This window comes from Hyperolius riggenbachi, chromosome 3 (assembly GCF_040937935.1).
Source record: "Hyperolius riggenbachi isolate aHypRig1 chromosome 3, aHypRig1.pri, whole genome shotgun sequence".
NCBI lineage: Eukaryota > Metazoa > Chordata > Amphibia > Anura > Hyperoliidae > Hyperolius > Hyperolius riggenbachi.
Window position 1 is genome coordinate 353,446,486 of NC_090648.1, and position 24,818 is coordinate 353,471,303.

At 45.5% G+C, this 24,818-nt stretch overlaps 1 protein-coding gene across 1 annotated transcript in view; it reads left to right on the forward strand.

The window, feature by feature from the left end:
- F12 (coagulation factor XII) overlaps positions 1-24,818 on the forward strand; it is a 79,201-nt gene that overhangs the window by 32,241 nt on the left and 22,142 nt on the right. Inside the window, exons 6-10 of the mRNA XM_068277097.1 lie at positions 8,099-8,230; positions 10,927-11,031; positions 11,162-11,336; positions 13,792-13,889; positions 15,125-15,611. Of these exons, the coding sequence (XP_068133198.1) occupies positions 8,099-8,230; positions 10,927-11,031; positions 11,162-11,336; positions 13,792-13,889; positions 15,125-15,611 (997 nt within the window). The remainder of the gene's footprint in view (positions 1-8,098; positions 8,231-10,926; positions 11,032-11,161; positions 11,337-13,791; positions 13,890-15,124; positions 15,612-24,818) is intronic.

The following is a 24,818-nucleotide window of genomic DNA, read 5'->3' on the forward strand; positions in this document are numbered from 1 at the left end:
TCCGGCTCATCTCTTTGGCTGCAATAGTGTCTCAATCACATACTGAAACAAGCATGTGGCTAATCCAGAACCACTTGATCTGCATGCTTGTTCAGGGTTTATAGCTAATGGTAATATAGGCAGAGGATTAGCAGGACAGCCAGGCAATCTGCATTGTTTAAAAATAAATAAATATGGCAGCCTCTATGTGCCTCCCAGTTCAGGTGTGTTTTAAAATGTGTACAAAGCCAGCATATTAAAAGAATTTGGAAATAGAGATGGAAGAAACCTGTGGCAGTAAATGTTTCAGGGCAATCGAAGTACAGGGTGGGCCATTTATATGGATACACCTGATTCATGTACAGTGGTGTGAAAAACTATTTGCCCCCTTCCTGATTTCTTATTCTTTTGCATGTTTGTCACACTTAAATGTTTCTGCTCATCAAAAACCGTTAACTATTAGTCAAAGATAACATAATTGAACACAAAATGCAGTTTTAAATGATGGTTTTTATTATTTAGTGAGAAAAAAACACTGCAAATCTACATGGCCCTGTGTGAAAAAGTGATTGTTAAAAAATAACTTAACTGTGGTTTATCACACCTGAGTTAAATTTCTGTAGTCACCCCCAGGCCTGATTACTGCCACACCTGTTTCAATCAAGAAATCACTTAAATAGAAGCTATCTGACACAGAGAAGTAGACCAAAAGCACCTCAAAAGCTAGACATCATGCCAAGATCCAAAGAAATTCAGGAACGAATGAGAACAAAGTAATGTAATTGAGATCTATCAGTCTGGTAAAGGTTATAAAGCCATTTCTAAAGCTTTGGGACTCCAGCGAACCACAGTGAGAGCCATTATCCACAAATGGCAAAAACTTGGAACAGTGATGAACCTTCCCAGGAATGGCCGGCTGACCAAAATTACCCCAAGAGCGCAGAGAAAACTCATCCGAGAGGCCACAAAAGACCCCAGGACATCATCTAAAGAACTGCAGGCCTCACTTGCCTCAATTAAGGTCATTGTTCATGACTCCACCATAAGAAAGAGACTGGGCAAAAACGGTCTGCATGGCAGATATCCAAGGCGCAAACCACTTTTAAGCAAAAAGAACATTAAGGCTCGTCTCAATTTTGCTAAAAAAAACATCTCAATGATTGGCAAGACTTTTGGGAAAATACCTTGTGGACCGACTAGACAAAAGTTGAACTTTTTGGAAGATGCGTGTCCCGTTACATCTGGCGTAGAAGTAACACAGCATTTCAGCAAAAGAACATCATACCAACAGTAAAATATGGTGGTGGTAGTGTGATGGTGTGGGGTTGTTTTGCTGCTACAGGACCTGGAAGGCTTGCTGTGATGGATGGAACCATGAATTCTACTGTCTACCAAAAAATCCTGAAGGAGAATGTCCGGCCATCTGTTTGTCAACTCAAGTTGAAGCGATCTTGGGTGCTGCAGCAGGACAATGACCCAAAACACACCAGCAAATCCACCTCTGAATGGCTGAAGAAAAACAAAATGAAGACTTTGGAATGGCCTAGTCAAAGTCCTGACCTGAATCCTATTGAGATGTTGTGGCATGACCTTAAAAAGGCGGTTCATGCTAGAAAACCCTCAAATAAAGCTGAATTCCAACAATTCTGCAAAGATGAGTGGGCCAAAATTCCTCCAGAGCGCTGTAAAAGACTCGTTGCAAGTTATCGCAAACGCTTGATTGCAGTTATTGCTGCTAAGGGTGGCCCAACCAGTTTTTAGGTTCAGGGGGCAATTTCTTTTTCACACAGGGCCATGTAGGTTTTGAGTTATTTTTCTCACTAAATAATAAAAACCATCATTTAAAACTGCATTTTGTGTTCAATTATGTTATCTTTGACTAATAGTTAACGGTTTTTGATGAGCAGAAACATTTAAGTGTGACAAACATGCAAAAGAATAAGAAATCAGGAAGGGGGCAAATAGTTTTTCACACCACTGTATATGTTACGGCCAGAACCCGAAGTTTGGCCACTTCTAGTTCTGGCCGGCCACTTCGGGTTCTGGCCGGCCAATGCGCGAAGTGGCCGCTGCGCTGCGGCCAATGTTAGAAATGGAATGATTCCTCTGACATTAATGTATCTTCTGGCCGCAGCGCAGCGGCCAAACGTAGAACTACTTAGTTCATTTAATACAATTCAGCCGGCGGCAATGTAACAATTCAAGCCGCCGGCTTTTTCTCTGCATCTCTCTCTCTCCTTCTCCCCCCCCCCCCTCCCGCCTATCTCGCTCTCTCCTATGGGCAGCCGGGCGGGGACACGAGTGTCCCCCCCGGAGTCGTTCGTCGCGGCAGGGGAATCCTGCCGTTCTTGCAGAGCGGGTGCTGGCAGAAGCGATGTCTGCAGCCTCCCCGCTCTGCTTTCCTGGTGCGACGAACGACTCCCGGGGACACACGTGTCCCCGCCTGCTGCCCATAAGAGGAGGAGAGAGAGGCAGAGAAAAAGCCGGCGGCTTGAATTGTTACATTGCCGCCGGCTGAATTGCATTAAATGAACTAAGCTGTTCTACGTTTGGCCGCTGCGCTGCGGCCAGAAGATACATTAATGTCAGAGGAATAATTCCATTTTCAACATTGGCCGCAGCGCAGCGGCCACTTCGCGCATTGGCCGGCCAGAACCCGAAGTGGCCGGCCAGAACTAGAAGTGGCCAAACTTCGGGTTCTGGCCGCAACATATACACCCCATATACCATACCGTAAATGTTTTTGTTCCAACAGCCGTGGAGGGATCTATCCAATGTGGGTTAGTGTCAGACCAATAGCGGTGGTTTTGTTTGTTAACTTCACCATTCACATAAAATGGTGTATCCATATAAATGGCCATATTAGGTGTATCCATATAAATGGCCCACCCTGTACATAAGTCATACAGAGTAGTTATTAACCCCCTTGCCGGTCCAATTCTTGCGCCAAGGGGGCAGAGCAGCACTTTTTTTTTTATTTTTTTAAATCATGTAGCTAGCCTAGCGCTAGCTACATGATAGCCGCTAAACAGCGGCATCCCCCCCACCCACTCCGATCGCCTCCGGCGATCAGAGTAAGCAGGAAATCCCATTCAGAACAGGATTTCCTGCTGGGCTTCCCTGGACGTCGGGACATCAGAGGGAAACCCGATCCACCCCTCAGCGCTGCCTGGCTAGGCTGCGCAGGGGTCTGGGTGGGGGGGGGGCGCGGCTCGGTTTGGCGGGTAGCGGCGGCGATCGCGTACCACACGCAGCTAGCAAAGTGCTAGCTGCGTGTAGGAAAATTATTTTCGAAAATCGGCCCAGCAGGGCCAGAGCAATCCTCCTGCGCGAGTTACCCCGAGCTCAGCTCGGGATAACCGGCAAGGAGGTTAAGTTGAAGCTTGATAATGACATGCTATTTGGTTTGGCTTTCTTACACTTGTATCCATTAAAAAATCTGAATCTATTGGCCTTGTATATATTGTAAACATTACTGTTCTATAAAGTTCTTCTGAGCAATACTACAATGGTGAATGTGTGTTTTCTTATAATGTCTTAAGATGGCCATACATCGGGCAACTTGAAATCAAATTGGATGAAAATCGGTGCCGCCAAGTGCATGCCCGACCGACAAAGCGACCAGTTTCTTGCATGCTGCAAGATGTCGGGCCAAAGTTGTTTGGTTGGGTGCGCTTTGCCGCTATGTCCCCCCATAATGCCCACCGTGCCAAAGTTTATACTTTACCTGTCCACGGCCACTGCTTGTCCCCCGCTGCTCCGGGTGCATTATCCTCTTCTGCGGGGGACAAGCGGAGGTCATGGAAAGGTAATGTATACAGCACAGGGGACATTACATTAGAGAGGCTAATGGGCAGGGTCCTCCTCCTTTTGTGTCCTACCTGATCATGCACCTCCATTACTGTGAACTCATGCTAGGCATCTGAGTGAACCTAACTTGCCTAATCTTCATGCTCCCCTCCAGTGACTGACTAAGCATTACCTTGTACTCATACTGTGCTGTGTGCTCTGGTTTTCGTGTATTCCTGTATTGTCATATTGCTGTATGTCACCCCTAAATATTGTCTGTAACCTAAACTAATGTTCAGCGCTGCATAATATGTTGGCGCTTTATAAATACAATAAATAATAATAATAATAATAATAATAATAGAGGGACAGCAGCAAGGGCCGATTCCGGATCAATTTAAGCATGAAATTGATCGGGAATCCGCCTGTGGTGTATGGGCAGCTGACAGATCTCTCTAATCAGATTCGATAAGAGAGGGATTTGTCTTTTGGTCGAATCTGGCCACACATCGCTAGATGTATGGCTACCTTTAGACTGATCAGTGTACAAATGGTACCCTTATTGTGAATGAGCACCCGTTGAGCATATATTGCATGTTATTTTGTGCTATTAGCGATTGTTCAGCGTGCCTGACCAGTCTAACTAAACAAAATCTTATAACCTTCAACAGAATGAGGTTGCGAAAGAAAAACTCCATTTTATAGCTAAAAATTCAGTGGATGGTGAATAATGACTCAGAAGTTCCACCCTCAAATTTTCATGTCAAAATGAGGAGTTTTAGAGACACCTTGCAATTCAAAGCAAAAGACAAATCATTTGAGCTGTTAAGCCTTCCTCTTGCTTATCGACCTGGCTTCAAATCATACTGAAGGACAACCAGGTGGGCTAGGAAGGGGGGAAATACGTGGATGATATCACCTTTTTTCAGTTACAGATTGCCCAGTAGGGATGATCACAGATATGCAAATTGTTCTGAGTTTATGCAAATGTATGCAAGTTTTTATGCAAATATATGCAGCTTGAAAATGGACCAATCAATTTAAACCTGGGTTACTGCATACATTTGCATAAACATTTCCATAATTTTGGAACAATTTGCATCTCATTGATCATCCCTATTGCCCAACAAGCTCATGGTGAACCAGAACTCCTAGGAGCGTGTAAGGGTGCATACACACATCAGACCATAGTCTTTGGTAAATGAAAGATCACAGACCAGTTTTACCTCCTTCCATGTAGTATTAGAGCCATACCTCCAGTCTTTTCTGTGGAGCTGAACTTCCCATCAGAAAAAATCTTTGCAAGATGCTGCACACACAGATGCTGTAAAGACACAAAAGATCAGTATCTGCAAAAGATCTGTTCCTGCCAAAGATCAGTTCCTGCAAATTGCATTCATAGTCTATGAGATCTGCAGATCATCATACACACCTTGTTTAACTGACATTCATCTGCAGATCAGACAATCATCTGCAGATCTGAAAATCCATCCTGGTGGATCTGATCTGCAGATGAATGTCTGTTAAACAAGGTGTGCATGATGATCTGCAGATATCATAGACTATGAATGCATTTTGCAGGAACGGATCTTTGGCAGGAACAGATCTTTTGCAGATACTGATATTTTGAATGTCTACAGCATCTTTGTGTGCAGCATCTTGCAAAGATTTCTGTCTGATGGGGAGTTCAGCTCCATAGAATAGACTATGTAGGTATTGCTCTCATACTACAGTGATGTGAAAAACTATTTGCCCCCTTCCTGATTTCTTATTCTTTTGCATGTGTTTGTCACACTTAAATGTTTCTGCTCATCAAAAACCATTTACTATTAGTCAAAGATATACATAACATAACTGAACACAAAATGCAGTTTTAAATGATCGTTTTTATTATTTAGTGAGGAAAAAAAACCTCAAAACCTACATGGCCCTGTGTGAAAAAGTGATTGCCCCCTGAACCTAATAACTGGTTGGGCCACCCTTAGCAGCAATAACTGCAATCAAGCATTTGCGATAACTTGCAACAAGTCTTTTACAGCGCTCTGGAGGAATTTTGGCAGACTCATCTTTGCAGAATTGTTGTAATTCAGCTTTATTTGAGGATTTTCTAGCAGGAACCGCCTTTTTAAGGTCATGCCACAACATCTCAATAGGATTCAGGTCAGGACTTTGACTAGGCCACTCCAAAGTCTTTATTTTGTTTTTCTTCAGCCATTCAGAGGTGGATTTGCTGGCGTGTTTTGGGTCATTGTCCTGCTGCAGCACCCAAGATCGCTTCAGCTTGAGTTGACGAACAGATGGCTGGACATTCTCCTTCAGGATTTTTTGGTAGACAGTAGAATTCATGGTTCCATCACGGCAAGCCTTCCAGGTCCTGAAGCAGCAAAACAACCCAGACCATCACACTACCACCACCATATTTTACTGTTGGTATGATGTTCTTTTGCTGAAATGTCGTGAACACTGACCTTAATTGAGGCAAGTGAGGCCTGCAGTTCTTTAGATGTTGTCCTGGGGTCTTTTGTGGCCTCTCGGTTGAGTTTTCTCTGCGCTCTTGGGGTAATTTTGGTCGGCCGGCCACTCCTGGGAAAGTTCATCACTGTTCCATGTTTTTGCCATTTGTGGATAATGGCTCTCACTGTGGTTCGCTGGAGTCACAAAGCTTTAGAAATGGTTTTATAACCTTTACCAGACTGATAGATCTCAATTACTTTTGTTCTCATTTGTTCCTGAATTTCTTTGGATCTTGGCATGATGTCTAGCTTTTGAGGTGCTTTTGGTCTACTTCTCTGTGTCAGATAGCTCCTATTTAAGTGATTTCTTGATTGAAACAGGTGTGGCAGTAATCAGGCCTGGGGGTGACTACAGAAATTGAACTCAGGTGTGATAAACCACAGTTAAGTTATTTTTTAACAACTTGATTGCAGTTATTGCTGCTAAGGGTGGCCCAACCAATTATTAGGTTCAGGGGGCAATTTCTTTTTCACACAGGGCCATGTAGGTTTTGAGGTTTTTTTTCTCGCTAAATAATAAAAAATATCATTTAAAACTGCATTTTGTATTACATTATGTTAACTTTGACTAATCGTTAACGGTTTTTGATGAGCAGAAACATTTAAGTGTGACAAACATGCAAAAGAATAAGAACTCAGGAAGGGGGAAAATAGTTTTTCCCATCACTGTACATGGAAGGGGGTAAAATTGGTCTGTGATCTTTCATTTTCAAAAGACTATGGTCTGATGTGTGTATGAGCCTTAAGGGTCTGAAAGACATCAAAAAGCCTCCTTATTAAAATGCTATGCAAAATAGAAGTTTGCCTTCTTAAAATAGAAGGTATTTGGGCTGGTGCACACCAGAGAGGTTCTGGAGTGTTTTTTAAAAATGCTAGCGGTTTGAAAACTGCTTGGGTAATGTATTTCAGAGGTGTTCGTTTTTCCACAAATGCAAACTCGGGGGAAGGTGGAAAACCGCTCTGAAAAACGCTAGATCAGAGCAGTTTTCCAAGTGTTTTTGTTACAGAAGCTGTTAACACCTTTATTGTAACAATATATGAAATCGGCTACACAAAAACGATCCAAAAAACGCTAGGTATGTTTAGAAAATCTCTCTAAACATGCCTAGAATCGCTCTGAAAATCTGCTTCAAAAACCTCTAGCGCTTTGCAGATCTGCTAGCGGTTTTTGGTGTGCACTGGCCCTTTGTGATTATTCAGGTTGGAGTGAGCATTGAGGTGTCCTACTATATAAATACTAAATAAAAATAATTATGCCATGCACTGATGAGGATTAACCAATCCAAAACAGTCTGTAGGCATGTTGGATTAGTTTGGCTCTATAATATTAACAATTTGACACATCATTGCATTCCAGTGGTTCTGAAGTTGTGTTTAGCTATCAGAGACAATATAAAGAGATGATTTGCATATTCAGCAGTGATGCATTGTGGGACCCTTCATATACTCACTCCAACCTGAATAATCGCAAATACCTTCTGTTTTAAGGCAAACTTTTGTTTTGCTTTTTAGTCACAATTTGCATACAGCTACAGTTACCTTTATCTCTGGAGCTGCAAATCATATTGACAGGGAAATTTATCTGACAGCAACCACTGATTATTCGTCATCATGTGCCGAGTTTATTTTCATTGGTGTCCTTAAAAAACGAAATGTCAGACAGCTGTGATAACTCTTACAGCCAAGCAACAATTACAGATAAAATAACTTGAGAGAGATGGCGATATTGTGGTGCTTCCTTGCAGAAGGAAGAATGGAATAGTTTATGAAAGCCGCATACATTACACAGATGCTGCATAATTCTCTTCATTTTCTAGACAAGTGCTTTGACAAAAAACTGCAACAATACTTTGAGCCTCGGGAAACCTGGCTGAGATATTTCCCGCCCATCTTGGAAGAGTGTACCTGTGGAGAGAGAGGCATCGTCTGTAAACCAACAATGGGGAAACGTGAGTTGAAAGCACACACATAGGAGCCCTCATACTGAGAAGAAGCAGAATATACAGAATGGCTGCATTGTTGCCTGGCCTTCCAGGTGTGCATTAGTGTGCTAATGGCTATACAGGAATATCATTCCAAATGACAGTGATTGTCTAGTTCTAAAACCAGTGCTCCCAAACCACAGCAAAGGCTTCAATTCATTAAGACACCTTCGGCAAAAATGTCATGTTTACCTCATGACATGCAGTATTTTACACTTTTCCCAAATTTAATAAGATTTTCACACGTGGTAATAGTTTGGTAGTTTACCACAAGAATGGCTTCAATTGACTAAGACAAGTTCGGCAAAACTGTCTGTCATGTTTTGAGATTGACCTAATGTGGTATTTTGGACTTTTCCCAGATTCACTAAGGTTTTCACACATGTGGTAATAGTTTGGTAATTTACCAAAAACTGCATGAAAATTCCCTAAAATGATTACCACACACAGTATTTCATTCTGTAGGAATTGTGCGGTATTTCACTTTTTTGCAGCCCAGGTTGTCTCATTTCAGACAATTCGTGGCAGGGCATCCATTGCCTCCTAAAATCATCTGCCTAATGAAGCAATGCAGAGCAGGTAGCAGGGAGCTGTCATAGTTACCTGTCCAGATCAGCAATCTTCTCCTCTCCTCCACTGGCGGTTCTCCTTACATTTTGTTCTGGGTCCTGATCACATGATATGACGTTATCGGGGCCCAAAGGATGGTATCAGCATTACAGCATCATTCAGTGGTGCAAGAGGGGGGATGGAGGATGCTTTTTAATCATCCCTCTTCCACTGCCGAGTGTGGCTGCAACTCTGACACCATCCTCTGAGTTCCAATCACGTCATACCATGTGATCAGGACTCTGAAGACATGTTGGGATTGCAGCGCTGCCGCTGGTGGAGAAGAAGAGAAGCCGATCCAGGTGTCTGGACAGGTAACCATGACAGCTCCCTGCCGTCCGCTCTGCATAACCTGCCAGGCTGGGGAAAATACACTTCCCCAGCAGCAGCAAAAAAAATAAAAATGTGGCCCTGCAGCGCACTTATAGTTTTACTATATGTGGCTGCTAAAGGGTTAATTTGGTATTTGATGGATTATGAATGGAAGTGCAGGGAAAATGGATGGAAGATGTAATATAGAGAGCATTTTTTTAAATTATACAGACAAATAAAATGCAAGTCCAAGCTGCATAAAATTAAGATAATATCTGTATCAGCTCAAAACTATTAGTATCTTAACTACCGGTATTTTTAATTACTTCATAATAATTTTGTCAAATGTAAGAAATATGTTTTTATTATTAACTTTCTTATTTTTTCTGAATAATTTGTTTAATTTACATTTTTTCTCTGCTCTGTTTCCTCCTTCCTATAGCATTATCAAATGGCTGTTTGTTTATTACCGAAAGCTCCAGGCTGGATATAAATACCAAACATCTCCCATGGTTCTACCGCATATCTAATCTTTGTGAATTGACATTTATTGAGGTATTTACCTTACAAATTGGTAATTTACCTGACTAGTCAATATTTTAGTTTTCCATGCGGTAAAAAGCCCTAATGAATTGACATTTCACAAAATGTTCGGTAAAATCAGCTGCTTTCTGCTTTACCAAATGTGATAAGGCTTTATGAATTTAAGCCATTTTCTAGTTCATCAAAGCGTCTGATTGAAAAACATAAACATCTCTAGCTTCCCATAGCTACCAATCAGATTCTCAGTTTACTTCCCCTAAGGGACAGTCTTTATACAGCCTGTTAGGTAAAACCAAAGTTCATATGGTAATTTCATATGTGCCTTTATGCCTTGTTGTTTCTCTGGTTTTACAGCAAATTATAGTCATACTGTAGCATTTCTATAGGCATGTGATGGTACATGCAACTAGCTTCATGCTATGAGGGAGTGCACTCTTACGCATCTCTCCAGTGGCCACTGAAGAGATACATAAAAAGCACACTTCCTCTTGCGCAGACTGGCTGCGACTGGAGGAAGTTACAGGACCCGGTACCGGAGCTGCAGGCAGCGGAGGACGGTAGCGTGGGAGCAATCCGTGCTTATGGGGCTGGAGGAAGCCCCAGGTATGTATAAAACAGTAAGTATACATCGTCTCTGGTTTCCTTTAAGACCTTTACATAGGACCACAAAGCATCCAGGACTTGAGATGCTCATTTGGATTCCGTGGAATTGAAGTTTCCGCATTTCCGATTGGAAATCAACATTTTGGAAAACGTAAATCGGTATTCTGCGGAAATCCAATTTACTGCAACGCTATAATTTTAGCCCTATTACAGAACTCGGAAGCATTGGACAAATCAGAGAATGCTAAATTTTACTACAAAAAGTAGATTATAATGGTAATGTTAGACAAAACACAAGATTCTGTTTATCCAATTTACATTTTTTTGACTTGCTTTTTTATTGTCATTTTTTTTAATTCTCTGAAAAAAAAATAATGGCAAATGAAATACTCCTTGGGAATCAGAAATTGGAAAAACGGAATTCAGAAAATTGGAAAAACAGAAATAGGAAATTGGCATTGGCAAAAATCGGAAAGTGACATTGGTCCCTGTCAAGCTCTTTGTACATACCATACGTTGGTTCTTTATAAATTGACCATTGAGACTAGAGCCTGTAGAGATTTTATGTCTATTCCATTTCTTGTTTGATCTTGTAGCATGCTCTGAGAACCCATGTCGCCATGGAGGACACTGCATGCAAAACAGACATGACAAGGTTTGTGGCTGCACCGTGGGGTACATAGGACATCACTGTGAGATAAGTAAGTACAACACTGCTATTTCATCTCATAAGCAGTGTCTACATTTATAAAGCAGACTGCCATCCTCATCACCACCTTACTGTGTTCAGTATCATTGCATGCTTCTCGCACACTCATTTTGGTCTTATAGATAAAAATGAAAATTGCATCTCGGGAAATGGCGAAAGCTATAGTGGTACAGCAAATACCACAGTGACGGGGGCAGCATGTATGAACTGGGAATCTGACGTAATTGAGGATGCGATTGCTAAATACAGCGAACACCATAAAAAGAAACACGGCATAGGTGATCATTCTTACTGCAGGTGAGTCTGATATCAAGTCTTCATAGACAGTGCTAAAACCACAAAGAACTCAAAATAACAGTAATTAATGCTAATGACAATAGGCTTAAAGTGTACCCGAGGCAACATGTGAAATGATGAGATAAACATGTATATGTATAGTACAAAACATATTAATAACCAGGCTGTTTAACTTGTTTTATTTTGCTGCCTGAAAAAGTTAATTTCTAGGCATGGAAGTGACAGCTTCTGTCTTGTCGGTACCTTGTTGGGAATATAGTAAACATGACTGATAAGCAAATTACAACCATAAAAGTTTTCCTGACAGAATACAACTTCTGAGGACAAGGAGGAGAGAGGACAAGGTCAATAGTTCATGTATTTTCACTCTGGGACACTTAATAGGCTGCCACTGATTAGAGACAGTAAACCATTCAACCTACTTTGTAAATGTTTACAGGAAACCAGAGAGGAGTACATGTACAAGTTTTATACATATCTGGGGCTTCCTCCAGGCCCATCCGCATGGATCGCTCCCACACTGCAGTCCTCATTCATTAAGGCATGCACAGTGCACTCCTCCGTCTCGATTCCATGGCTGGGAGCATTCTGCACCTGCTCAGTACCTCCTAGCCACTGTAGAGAGACGGAAGAGCACATTGCACATGCGTCGACTGGCTGGGACTGACCGAACTTACGGGACCCGTTACCGAAGAGGGAGAAGACTGAGGAAGGTGGCGTGGGAGCGATCTGTGCAGATGGGGATGGAGGAAGCCCCAGGTATGTATAAAACTGGTACATGTACTCATCTCTTGTACACTTTAAATATAAAATAAACTATGGGATGATTGAAAAGTCATTTTTAGGAGTAGGAGGATAAATATAATTGTTTATCTCATCAGTTTATTTTCCCCTTGGGTTCACTTTAACCACTTGAGGACCACAGTGGTAACTCCCGTAAAGACCAGGCTGTTTTTTTCATAATTGGCCACTGCAGCTTTAAGGCCAAGCTGCAGGGCCGCACAACACAGCACACTAGTGATTTCCCCCCTCCCCCCCTTTTTCTCCTCAGCAACAGAGCTCTCTGTTGGTGGGTTCTGATCGCCCCCCAGTTGTTTGTTTTTTTGTAAATATTTATTGTCATTATTTTTATTAAATATATCCATTTTTTCACCCCACTATTCCGCCCACCCACCACCAGCCAATCACGGCGATCGTCTGTCATAGGCTCTCTTGTCCCCCAGGGGGAAAGCCGTGCCACACGGCTGTCCCCAGTACAGCGCTGCTGCTGATCGCAGTGCTGTACTGTGTAAATAGACAGCGATCACGCCGTCTAACAGTCTATCGCCGCTCGGAGACTGAAGACGGGGCAGTGCTCCGCCCCCCCCAAGGAGATGCGCGCACTGCCTGCGCGCGATCTCCTTCAGTAGCCGGCTCCAGGACCTGACGCCAATTGGCATTAGGCGGTCCTGGGGCTGCCGCCGCGGCCACGCCCGTTGGCGTGGAGCGGTCTTAGAGCAGTTAACATTGACATATATTTTTTATGTCTATAGGTCACATCTTTATAACTGGGCCCAACTCTGTAATATCTTCCATACCACATTCCAGGCTGTTTGTACTGGTGCCGGTTTTTTCCCCCATTTTCCCTTTGCACATTTTCACATTTATTTAATTACATTTTTCTCTCAGAATAATCTTGACAGTTCTTTCTCACCTACTTTTAGAAGATAAAAAATTATCTCCTAGGAGAAAAAGAGAATTGAATAAGGACCCTTGTATTAAATAATAGAACTCTTATTTGTGATGGGTAATGTCTCTACTATAGTGTCATGTGTAATGATAGAACAATATCTGTATACGTATTGTTCATATATCAAGGTCGCTTCCCCCTTGCACAGGAAACATACCCACTTTCTGCAGTGTAGCAAAATGCAGAAAACGGATCCGAATGCAAAAATAGGGTCTGCTTCCAACTGTATTTTAATACTGATCCGTTTGCTGCATTGCAGGAAGCGGAAGGCAAAGTTTCTCCTGCTATGCTCTCCATAGGAACACGCATCCCCCAGAGGAGAAAATAGAGCGGAGCGGACAAGGAACTGGTTGGAATGGGCTGCATTGCTCCATTCCAAATGGGAACCAAGCCTTAGGCCTCTAACACACTACATGCGATTCTGATTTTTTTACACGGTCCGATTTTTGATTCTGATTAAAAAACGTAGCAGCATGCAGTACTTTTTCTAATCAGAATCAAAAATCGGTTCATATACAAAAAAAAAAAAATCAGAATTGCATGTAGTGTGCAAGAGGTTACTGTGTCCAGTTCTAACTGAGGTAATCAGACAATGCTGAACAGCATTGATATGAGATTAATTTGGATTGGTTTCTATTGGTTACTCTGCACATAATCATGGAACTTTCATTTGCTTTACTAAACCAGTCTTTTACTAATTCAAACTCTGTATTTTTCTCTTTACAGGAACCCAGATGAGGACACAGAGCCCTGGTGCTTCATGCAGAAAGATATGGTGCTAAGCTGGGAACACTGTAATATCCCTCGCTGCCACATTACTACAGGTATACTGGGGCCAAAGGGATCTTCCTTGTATACAACAGTTTGAACCATACAGTAAAAAGTGGAATCGGGCAATAGATTGTATGTGCTATAGTACAGCAGCACAACAGTTCAGAAACGGCTACACACTTACTGATAAAAAACATCAAGTGACGTATATTTAATACAAAAACTTTTTGGGGCTTTTCAGAGCCCTCTTTAGAAAATGGATCACCACATGACATTAGGGTTAGTTTCCACATGTGAGGCACCTGCACCGATGCGAGTACGCACCTGTTTCCCTCCAGCCGTGCCATGCATGACTCTGGGGATTGAGATGCGGTATGTGCATAAATGCTGCATGCCAGGCACTGCGTTTTTTTCCCTGCATGCAAATTTGGAGGCTGCCTATTGAAATCCCCATCTGTATTTACAGTACATGCAGGAGCATGATGTGAATTCCCCCTAATGGAAATGAGCTGCAACATAGCAGACAGCTAGAGTTTATGTATAAAAGTGGCTACTGATAATCCATTGAGTGACATCATGATGATCAGGGGCATAAGAAATCACCCCTGCAATGGATGCAGTCGTGAGGGGGGGGGGGCATGTGGGGAAAATCCTTTGGGGTGTGGCTCTGGGGACCACCCAGGGCCATTTTTAGGGGCAGGAGTAGAGCACAGCACAGGAGGGGGAGCAGCCGGCTTACCCAGCAGCAGAGGAAGGGGGTCCAAACTCTCCCCTCTTCACCTCGGGCCCCCTTCAGTGCTCCTCCTTCCAGAAATTAGCACAGTGGGCAGGGAACAACTCACCCCTTCCTGGTTCCAGGCACCTATACCAGGCTACCTATACTGGAGGTACCTATACCAGGCTACCTATATTGGGGGCACATATACCTGGCTACCTATACCAGGCTAACTATACCGGTGGCACCTATGCCTGGCTACCTATACTGGGGAACCTATACCAGGCTACCTATACTGGGGGCACCTATACCAGGCTACCTTTAATTGGGGCACCTATACCAGGCTACCTACACTGGTGGCACCAATACCTGGCTACCTATACTGTAAGTATATGTAAAAAAAACATATCCTGTCCTGCCTGGTCTGCCTTTCCAATTTCTGTTTTTTTATGATAAACCAGAAAAATAAGCTGCATATCTTAGTAACAAAATATTTACAAGAACAGTATATATACCAAAAATACAGTGTGTTTGTTCGTTCTTATTTAAATAAGATGTTTTTGTTTCCACCAGCCAGTACAAGTAAGCCATCACGTCCAGCACTGCCACCCACACCGACCAAAAAGCCTCCGGCACCCCTGCCACCCACTAAGAGACCCCTCACACCAACTAGAAAGCCTCCAGCACCCCTGCCACCCACTAAGAGACCTCTCCCACCAACTAAAAAGCCTCCAGCACCCCTTCCACCCACTAAGATATCTCTCCCACCAACCAGAAAACCTCCAGCACCCTTGCCAACACAAGCATCTAGTCATCCTGTGAGCACTGCCCCCCCTACCAAACCAAGCCAGAGCAGAGATGTCGGCCATGGAATACCTGCAGACTGCGGAAAGAGATTCCTGAAGAGTCCTTCTATGACATCGCGTATTGTTGGGGGAATGGTGGCACTCCCTGCAGCTCATCCATACATGGCAGCCATCTATATGGGAAACCAGTTTTGTGGTGGATCTCTCATATCCTCATGCTGGGTTGTAACAGCAGCCCACTGTTTAGACCAAAGGTAAGGACTAGTGATGTGCACAAGATTTGGAATGCAAACTGTGGTTGGACAAGAATTGCAATTTGCAGAGCTTGACTGAAACTTTGAAAGGCTATGGCTACATTTACTTCATGTGCATTGCAGAATGCCTGTGCTGCAATGCGGGCAGAGTGCAATGCATGCTCTGCATGTTATAATGTGCATTTTCATAGCATGTGTAGAAAGTGCATGTGGATAACATGGTCTGTTACAGCACAGTGTACATACCCATACAATTGCACAGGAACTGTGTGCATAGTGTAAACGCACCCTTAATCATGCTAAAGCCTGGTACATTCATTACATTTTGATTGGCTAATGATAGCACAATTTTACCAGCTCAATGTAGTATGGGCGCTTACCTACACAATCCGTTCATAGTATTTAGTATCTCTTGGCTCTCATACTAAATGGAGGTGGTAAAACTGGCCAATCAAAATTGAAAGTGTGTGCCAGGCGTAGGAGCTGTAATTACCATATTTGCTGCCGTATAAGATGCTCAGGAATATAAGACGCACCTAGATTTACAGGGAAAAAATATACTAAACCCGCTGTGTCCATGTTCCAAGAGCATCTTGGAGATGTTCTCCCCCAATTATTGTGTTCCCGTGCCCCCCATGTGCTCCCTTCTGTCCCCAGTGTATCCTCTTCTGTCTCCAGTTTGCCCACTTCGGTCCCCCATGTCCCCTTCTGCCCCTCGTGTCCCTAATATGTCCCCTTCTGCCCCCGTGTCCCCAGTATGTCCCCTTCTATCCCCATCGTGTCTCCTTCTTTCCCCTGTGTGTCAAATTAATAAATACAGTGCATCCAGAAAGTATTCACAGCAGGAAAATTTTTGGCCTTTCTATCATGCCAGGGCAGAAAAGCTTTTGCCCCTTTCCCCCACCACCACCGTTTGGATGGGCACACCTCTGTTGCCCCACTCTAATCCCAGTTTTGTGACTCTGACTGGAGGCAGTTGAATGACAGCCAAAAGAACAACACACACTGTGTCCACTCTGTGTTTCCTATATTTTAGTACTCCTGCACGGTTGTGAAAAGCAGCTGCTGTGAACATTCTGACCATGCACACTTCTGAAGCTCTCCCAGCAGCGGCTGCTATGCACAGCTGGGCAGCAGCGCTGACAGTGCATAGTGGACAAAGTGTGCGCCGCTTTTTAAACTTCCATCTAGCTGCCTCCACTGGCAAACTGAGGGGGCTATTCCGGGTGTCTGGAACCTCCCCCCTGCACTGAGCTGTGTATTCAGCCAGGGAAGCCCGCATAATATAAACAGCCTCATTCTCCCTCCCTTCTTACTTCTGGTGCTTCCCTCCAGCTAATAGAATGAGAGAGGCAGACCAGCTTCCCTCACAAGAAGATGCAGCCTGCAGTGAGAGAATGTTGATTATGGAGTCCTGGACTCTCCACAGCACAGAAGTGTCCGACATGATGAAATTAGAGTGCAGGCAAGCTGGTAAATATGCACAGCATGATGCAGAGCTTGCCTGGACTCAGGGTCCGTGGGCAAACATCTGTCTGGTCTCTCCCCATTGTTATAATGACTGCATGTGTGGGTAAGGTGTTTAACAAGCTGAAAAGTTTTTGACAGTCCCTAGACTCCAGGAGGGCTTCTTTCTGACTTGTGTGAGAGACTGACAGGGACAGGAGTCGGATTACAGGCAAGTAGCCTGTCTGATGTGGGACTGCAATACAGATAAGTTCTCTGCTCCATCTCAGGCTATTCTCAATTTCTCCACTCCTCTCTCTGGGCTAGTGCACGCCAAAATGACAATAGCAATCGCTAGCAATTTGTGAGTGTGATTTTGTGAAGTGATTTTCAGAGCGATTTTTGAATGAATTGCTCAAAAACATGCTACATGCAGTATACCTGCGATTTTGAAAAAATCACAACGCTGCTGTGGGAACACTGTCATAGGGTAACATTAGTCAAGCGCTTTTCAAATCACTGTTGATTTGAAAAACGCTCAGAAGCACTCTTGGTGTGCACCAGCCTCCTTCATTCACCTTTGTTTCCCTCTTCCCCTAGAGCTGGCTGTGTGTTCTTGGCATACAGGAAAGCTAAATAAAAGTGCAATCCTGGTGAGGCAAAATATTATTATTTAGTATTTATATAGCGCCGCCATCTTCCGCAAGATGCATATATCCCTGCATCATATGGGTATCGCTTGCGCTATGTGACACTATGTAGCATATTCCACTGAATTGTCCAAACTAAGTCTATCTCCTGTTCCTCTCTTGGGGAGTTGTTCCAGCGCTGTACCCCGTTCACATTTGCTGCTACCAGAAGCCCTCAGAAACACTCGTGTCCTTGAGTACTTCCAAAGATAGGAAGCTCCGTAATACGCCAGCGCACTTCTGTGCATGGGCAGTATGGAGCCACCTGTATTCGGAAGCACTCGGGGACATACGTGCTTCTGGACCTTTCAGGAACCCCCCCCCCCTTAAAAATCCTGCGTTTGCCCCTGGCCTCCAGTAAGACCCACAAACAAGGATCAGAGTGAGAGAGGGGAACCTATCTAAATGAGGACCTGAAAGCAGTGTCATAACAATAGCCGGCACTCCTGTTGCTAAAGCAGAGCAGCAGTGGAACTATATATTACCATTTTCTGGCAGGGGGACTGCTCCTCTGCACTCCTCTTCACTGTACAAGCGTTGTACAGCACCATGCGGCTCCTGTCCCTGTATGATTGTCACATGTCACTCAGGGGAGAGTTGAGATGGAGTGCAGAGGAGCTGCCCTGCTGCCAGAAGATGGTAATGTATGGTTCAGCTGCTGTTCTGCATTATGTAAAGGAGCGGGCCCCTGTGATAGTGGTTAATATTGTGTGTGTCTGTGTGGGGCCGTATCTCCTGCAAGGGGGGGCGTATCAATTTAGTTACGTTCTTGCCTGAAAGTATTAGGACCTCAGCAGGGGAGGACTGGCCAGCAGTGGTGCTCACCGCCAGGTCGTGATCACGCTTACGCGTGGATTCACGACCATTTTGACGCATTCCGCCTCGGACACGCTAAGCCGTGAATAGATTTTCAACCACGAAAATCTGCTTCGGCTACGCGTGAATGCGGACAGAAATCCGCATTCACGCTCGTGAAACCCGGCGCTGAAGTCGTGGTTTGCGGAAATGCATCAAACTATGCGGAAGTGACACATTGCAGGCCAATCAGAGTGCCCCAGCCAAGCCCTAGCAACCAATCACAGGAGGGGAGCTATGCCCTCCCCTCCTGAATATAAAGCGGCGGCCATGATGGAAAAGCTCTGTCCTTGCTAGACTGTGGTGCTGAGAGGATTATCTCCAGGCCATTGTTGTTTGAGCAAGTGCATTTATTGTGTTAAAAACAAAGCGTTTTTTTTGCTAACACTGCTCTTATACTGTACACAGTTAGCTAGTCAGTGAGTGATTGCTGTAGTTAGTTGTAGTCAGTGTAGTGTAGTGGGAGTGTGGGAGTCTAGTGATTATTTAACTGTGTGTAGTGCTGTGCAGGCAGGTTCAGTGCTGCAGTGTAGTGGGAGTGGGGATTATCTGTGTGTAGAGTGCAGGCAGGCAGGTTAGTGCAGCTGCAGTGTTCACTTGTATATTCCAGTGACAGTTTATACACTTGTACTATTTGCAGGCAGCCAGTCACACCGCCGGCGCCGCCACTCTCTGCCAGCGCTGTTCATTCATTCTGTCAGTGACCTTGTGCCGTGCCCAGTGCCCACTGCTCGCTCGCTCGCTGGCATATGAGCATCTCATTACACAGTGTGACATCCTTGTGTGCCCACTGCATCCTTCAGTGACCTAGTTGTATATCCAGTGGCCACTGCTGTGCCCACTGCATCCTTCAGTGACCTTGTACTGTGCCCACTGCATCCTTCAGTGACCTTGTACTGTGGCCACTGCATCCTTCAGTGACCTAGTTGTATATCCAGTGCCCACTGCTGTGCCCAGTGCATCCTTCAGTGACCTTGTACTGTGGCCACTGCATCCTTCAGTGACCTAGTTGTATATCCAGTGGCCACTGCTGTGCCCACTGCATCCTTCAGTGACCTTGTACTGTGCCCACTGCATCCTTCAGTGACCTTGTACTGTGCCCACTGCATCCTTCAGTGACCTAGTTGTATATCCAGTGCCCACTGCTGTGCCCACTGCATCCTTCAGTGACCTTGTACTGTGCCCACTGCATCCTTCAGTGACCTAGTTGTATATCCAGTGCCCACTGCTGTGCCCACTGCATCCTTCAGTGACCTTGTACTGTGGCCACTGCATCCTTCAGTGACCTAGTTGTATATCCAGTGGCCACTGCTGTGCCCACTGCATCCTTCAGTGACCTTGTACTGTGCCTACTGCATCCTTCAGTGACCTTGTACTGTACCCACTGCATCCTTCAGTGACCTAGTTGTATATCCAGTGCCCACTGCATCCTTCAGTGACCTTGTACTGTGGCCACTGCATCCTTCAGTGACCTAGTTGTATATCCAGTGGCCACTGCTGTGCCCACTGCATCCTTCAGTGACCTTGTACTGTGCCTACTGCATCCTTCAGTGACCTTGTACTGTGCCCACTGCATCCTTCAGTGACCTAGTTGTATCTCCAGTGCCCACTGCTGTGCCCACTGCATCCTTCAGTGACCTTGTACTGTGCCCACTGCATCCTTCAGTGACCTAGTTGTATATCCAGTGCCCACTGCTGTGCCCACTGCATCCTTCAGTGACCTTGTACTGTGCCCACTGCATCCAGTGATTCATTACTAGCAACATGTCTGGCAGGGTTTCGCGGGGTGAGAGGAAATGGAGTTCAATTGCCTCAGCCACTTCTGGGACTGCTCCACGTCCAGGGAGAGGACGCCCAGCTGTACGTGGTCGTGATGCAGCAGAAAGGGGGGCAGCAAAGCCTGGGCTGAGTCAGCGGACGCCATTGTCCAAATATTTTAAAGTTTATGGTCCCCGTGTGGTGGTTGAGCAAATGGAACCTGACGTACTCATGGACATCATGACTTCCTCCCAGACCTCTACTGTGAGCACCACTCCAAGCAGCAGCAGCAGCCAACGTCCCACGCTTGTTGTGACATCCACCCCAGCACCCACTGGTCAGCAGCCCTCCCAGGATGACAGCGTTCTGTCCCTCAGTCCGGCTTCTGGGAACCTGCTGATGCAAGAAGCTCAGGACTTACTGGGGACTGATGTGGCAGAGATTGAGATCGGGCCACAATCACAAGCGTTGTGGAGTTCTGGTGATGAAGAAGAGGGGTCTGTGTCTGGGGATGTAGGGACAGAAGAGGAGGCGGGGGAGTCAGAGGAAGAGCTGGATTATGATGATGCTGCTGCTGCTGACGACGTTGTGGACCCTAACTATGTGCAGCCTGCTGAGTCCGTGGAAGAATGGTCAGAGGCAGAGCAGGATGACGAGTCACCTCGGCCTAGGCAAGGATATCGCCATATGTCAGGCAGGGGCATCGGCAGCAGTGGGCGTGGAGGAAGTAGACAGGACACTGCTTCAGCCGGCACCACCACCATGCAACCCCCGGCAACTACTACCACACATTGTTCCGCTGCACCCTCTGCTAGTGGGGGCCGCAGTAAATTAAAGTCACCAGTGTGGGATTGCTTTGAGGAATGTACTGATGACAAAAGGTATGCTGTGTGCAGGTTATGCAGCAAAAGATTGAGCCGTGGGAAAAGTCTGAGCAAGATTGGTACCTCATCCCTCCAGGGCCACCTGAGAAGCCGCCACTGCCGCGAGTATGCGGAGTTTAAGAGGAAGCAGGCACTGCTGGCAGGGGTTCCTGAGAGCAGAAGGCCCACCAGCGCAGCAGCATCATCCCTCCCTCAGGGTCGTGAATCCCCCACAGCAGCAGCAGTAGTAGCACGCAAGCGCTCTTCCACCTCGGCTACTCAGGACACAGACATTGAGGCTGGCAGCCAGTGTTCGTCTCTCTCCTCTGTCTCCCCTGCATCCCAGCGTCGTCAGACCCTGCTGAGCGACACCTTTCAGGGTCTGACCAAGCCTCTGCCTCCAAGCCACAGGCGGATCCGCAAACTAAATGGCTTGCTGGCCCGGGCCATGGCATCACAGCTGCTTCCCTACTCCCTGGTGCAGGAGGGGAGCGCCATGCGGACGCTGCTCCAATTACTACTACACATTACTAATACTACACTCTGCGTTCACACTGCCCGGGTCACCGGGTGCATTTAATTTTTTGGCCAGCACTATGACGCTGTGCTGCTACTACTACCACCAGTATGTTGCCGTGGTCCTTCTGTGCTGCTGAACTGACCGCCCGCATAGTCCTTCTCCTGACTCAGTCGCTACCACCACTGCACTCTGCGTTCACACTGCCCGTGTCCACTGACAACTCTGCTGCGATGTCATTGCTAATTGCTGCAAAAAAAACAAAAAAAAAATTACAAAAACCTCTCTGGAGCCTTTTTGCCGTCAGCCACTCATCCTCCTCCAGCGGTACCTTCGCCGCCAAGTGCCATTGGAACTCGCCTTCACCTCTTTGACTGCTTAACGCGTATATCCCTTTTTAAAACCACTTATTACCAATTAATAGCCCCATTTAAAGTGTTGATTTCACTTTAAAATCCATTTTCTCTAGAAAAAAAAAATGTGGGGAATTTTTTATGTTGAAGTTATGTTGCCCCTTATCACCTCGATAATCCATGCTATTTGGGGGACTGTAGCATGTATGGGGGCTTTGTTATTAACGTTAAAAGAAAATCCGCCTCCGGGCGTGAATCCACGCGTGATTACACCATTCACGGGAAAAAATCCGCGTGGTTGCGTGGACGCGGACGAAAATCCGCATGCGGCGGGGCCGAATGCGGATTTTTTTTTGCAACCACGCGGATTGCCGAATTCGTGGATGAGGCACATCCGAGCATCCCTGCTGGCCAGGGGGGAAGGGGGGAGATTTCCCCCCAGGCTGCCTCTCCTTTAATGATTTAGGGCTGGCCGATCCACCAACTGCTTCGATAACTATCCAATCGGATGAAAGTCTGTGCCGCCACAAGCATGCCCAATCAACAATTTGACTTATTTTGGGTGGAAAGTAGTTGAATGTATCAATTTGAGATGCTGGGAAATTTCGGGCCAATGTATTCGTTAAGTGCAATAATAACAAACTATGTACGCAATGGAAACCCCGGCATTTTCCCTCAAAATCTATTATGTACCCCACGGTGCCTGTGCATTTATACTTTACCTGTCATGCTGTCCCTCTAGTATCCTTGCTGTATTTCTGCATTGGCATGACCATGTGACTACCGGTATATAGCACGTGGGGCGCATGTGACGTCATTTAGGCTGAGGCTGCCATGAAACCCGGACTGTAGTTTGTGTTTTCCCTCCAGGCCAAAAGGTCCCAGTCCTCCCCTGGACCTCAGCATACATATTGGCAAGGAAGGAGTTTTGCAAAAAAACAACTAAGATTGTAGGGTGAACATCGTTGCACTTCAAAACATTTTTAGTTTAATTTCACATTATGAAAAAATGAAACTTAAAAAAGGCAGAGGTATATAACATGCCCAGCCTACCAGCCTTAATTCACTGAAAGGGGAGAGGCAGAAGAGATCCCAGCATTGCTGTAGATTAAAATAAATAATTTATTGTTTAAACAGCATAGTGCAAAGCGCGTGTGGATAAACTCACTTAAGTGCAACAGGAGGAAGGGTACCTGTGGTGGTGGCTATCCGAAGGAAATCACGGCCCTTTGTCCTTTTTGCACTCTTGCATTTCTTTAGAGGTTCTCATGCACAGAGCTTTGGAAGAAATACAGGAGTGTGAAACAGACATGAGGCTGTGATTTTCTTTGGACACTTACAGCCATCCCCGCAGGTACCCTTCCTCCTGTTGCATTCAGTGAGTTTACACACAATTACTTTGCACTATGTTGTACAATAAAGGATTTAATTTGAGCTAAAGCAATACCCGGACCTCTTCTACCCCTCTCCCTATAGTGCTGCTAGCTTTAAAAAACGTTTTAGCTACGGTCATTATCTGGGCGGAGTTACCGGACTCCCTACCCACTCTCCTCCCACAGTGTTCTGCAGTGTCCCTGCAACCGGGCTGGCCGTTAGCTCCTTCCCTCTTGGCTACCGCTCCCGTTGCTTTCCTCCAATAGAGATGGGAAGTCCGGATCTTTTCAATGATTCGGATGATTCGAATGGGATCATTGAAAAGATCCGGATCTTTGATCCGAATCGCGAATCATTTTACTAGGGAAGCATTCAGGGGATGAAATGACTAGCAGGACAGGACTTTCCCTGCAGTGGACAGAGAAGGGGAGGGGGTGGACGGACAAAGAAGGGGAGGGGGTGGGCGGACAGAAAAAAGGAGGGGGTGACAGAGAAGGGAGGAGGTGCACGAAGAGGGGTGAGCAGAGAGCAGAAATGTTTTTTTGCACACATTACCCACATGTTGTAATCATACAATAGCTTTAAATATATTTCACCTATATGTTCATCTGTCTACTCTGAATGCTAGCATCTCACAGTGAAAGAAAGCATCCCCCTTTTCTCACCTGAACACTCATAAATGTAGGGAGAACTGAAGTGCAGCTGTTTAGAGCCGAGTGCAGGAGGATCATATTGCACTGCAATCACAGTGCCTGCCCTGTCATTCTAGCCCAGCACACTGTCTGCAAAGTTACTGAGCTGTGCTTATGAGCCAAAACTTTCCCATTTGTTCACTATGCACAACTAAGGTACAGACAGCCTAAAATGAGTAGCACATTACAGCCAGTATGTGTGCTCTACACATATCTGGCAGTGGCACCCATGTCCCCTCTCTCATCTACCTGTCCCTGCAAGGCTAGCTTCCCTCCAACTGAGCGATCCATCTCTGCTCTGCTACCAGGACCCCACTGCCCGCAGAGAGAGGGGGGCGTGCCGCTCCTGGCTCCACCCCCTTTTTGATTCGAATCGTTCATTTTGATGATCCAGATGATTCGACTCACAAAAGAGATTCGGATCAAAGATCCGAATCGTTCATCATCCGGACAACACTATCCTCCAACAATGCAGCGGGTGAAGCTTCTCTCTGCAGCCGGGCTGGGCGTTACCCTCTCCCCCCTGCATTGCCACTTGTCCAGTACGCAGCATGAGGGAGAAAGATGATGATAGACTGCAGCCAGCAGGAGATGCGGCATGCCCCCTTAAGCCACAGGAGCTCAGCACTGAGAATGCACTAAAAATATGGGCCTGATTCA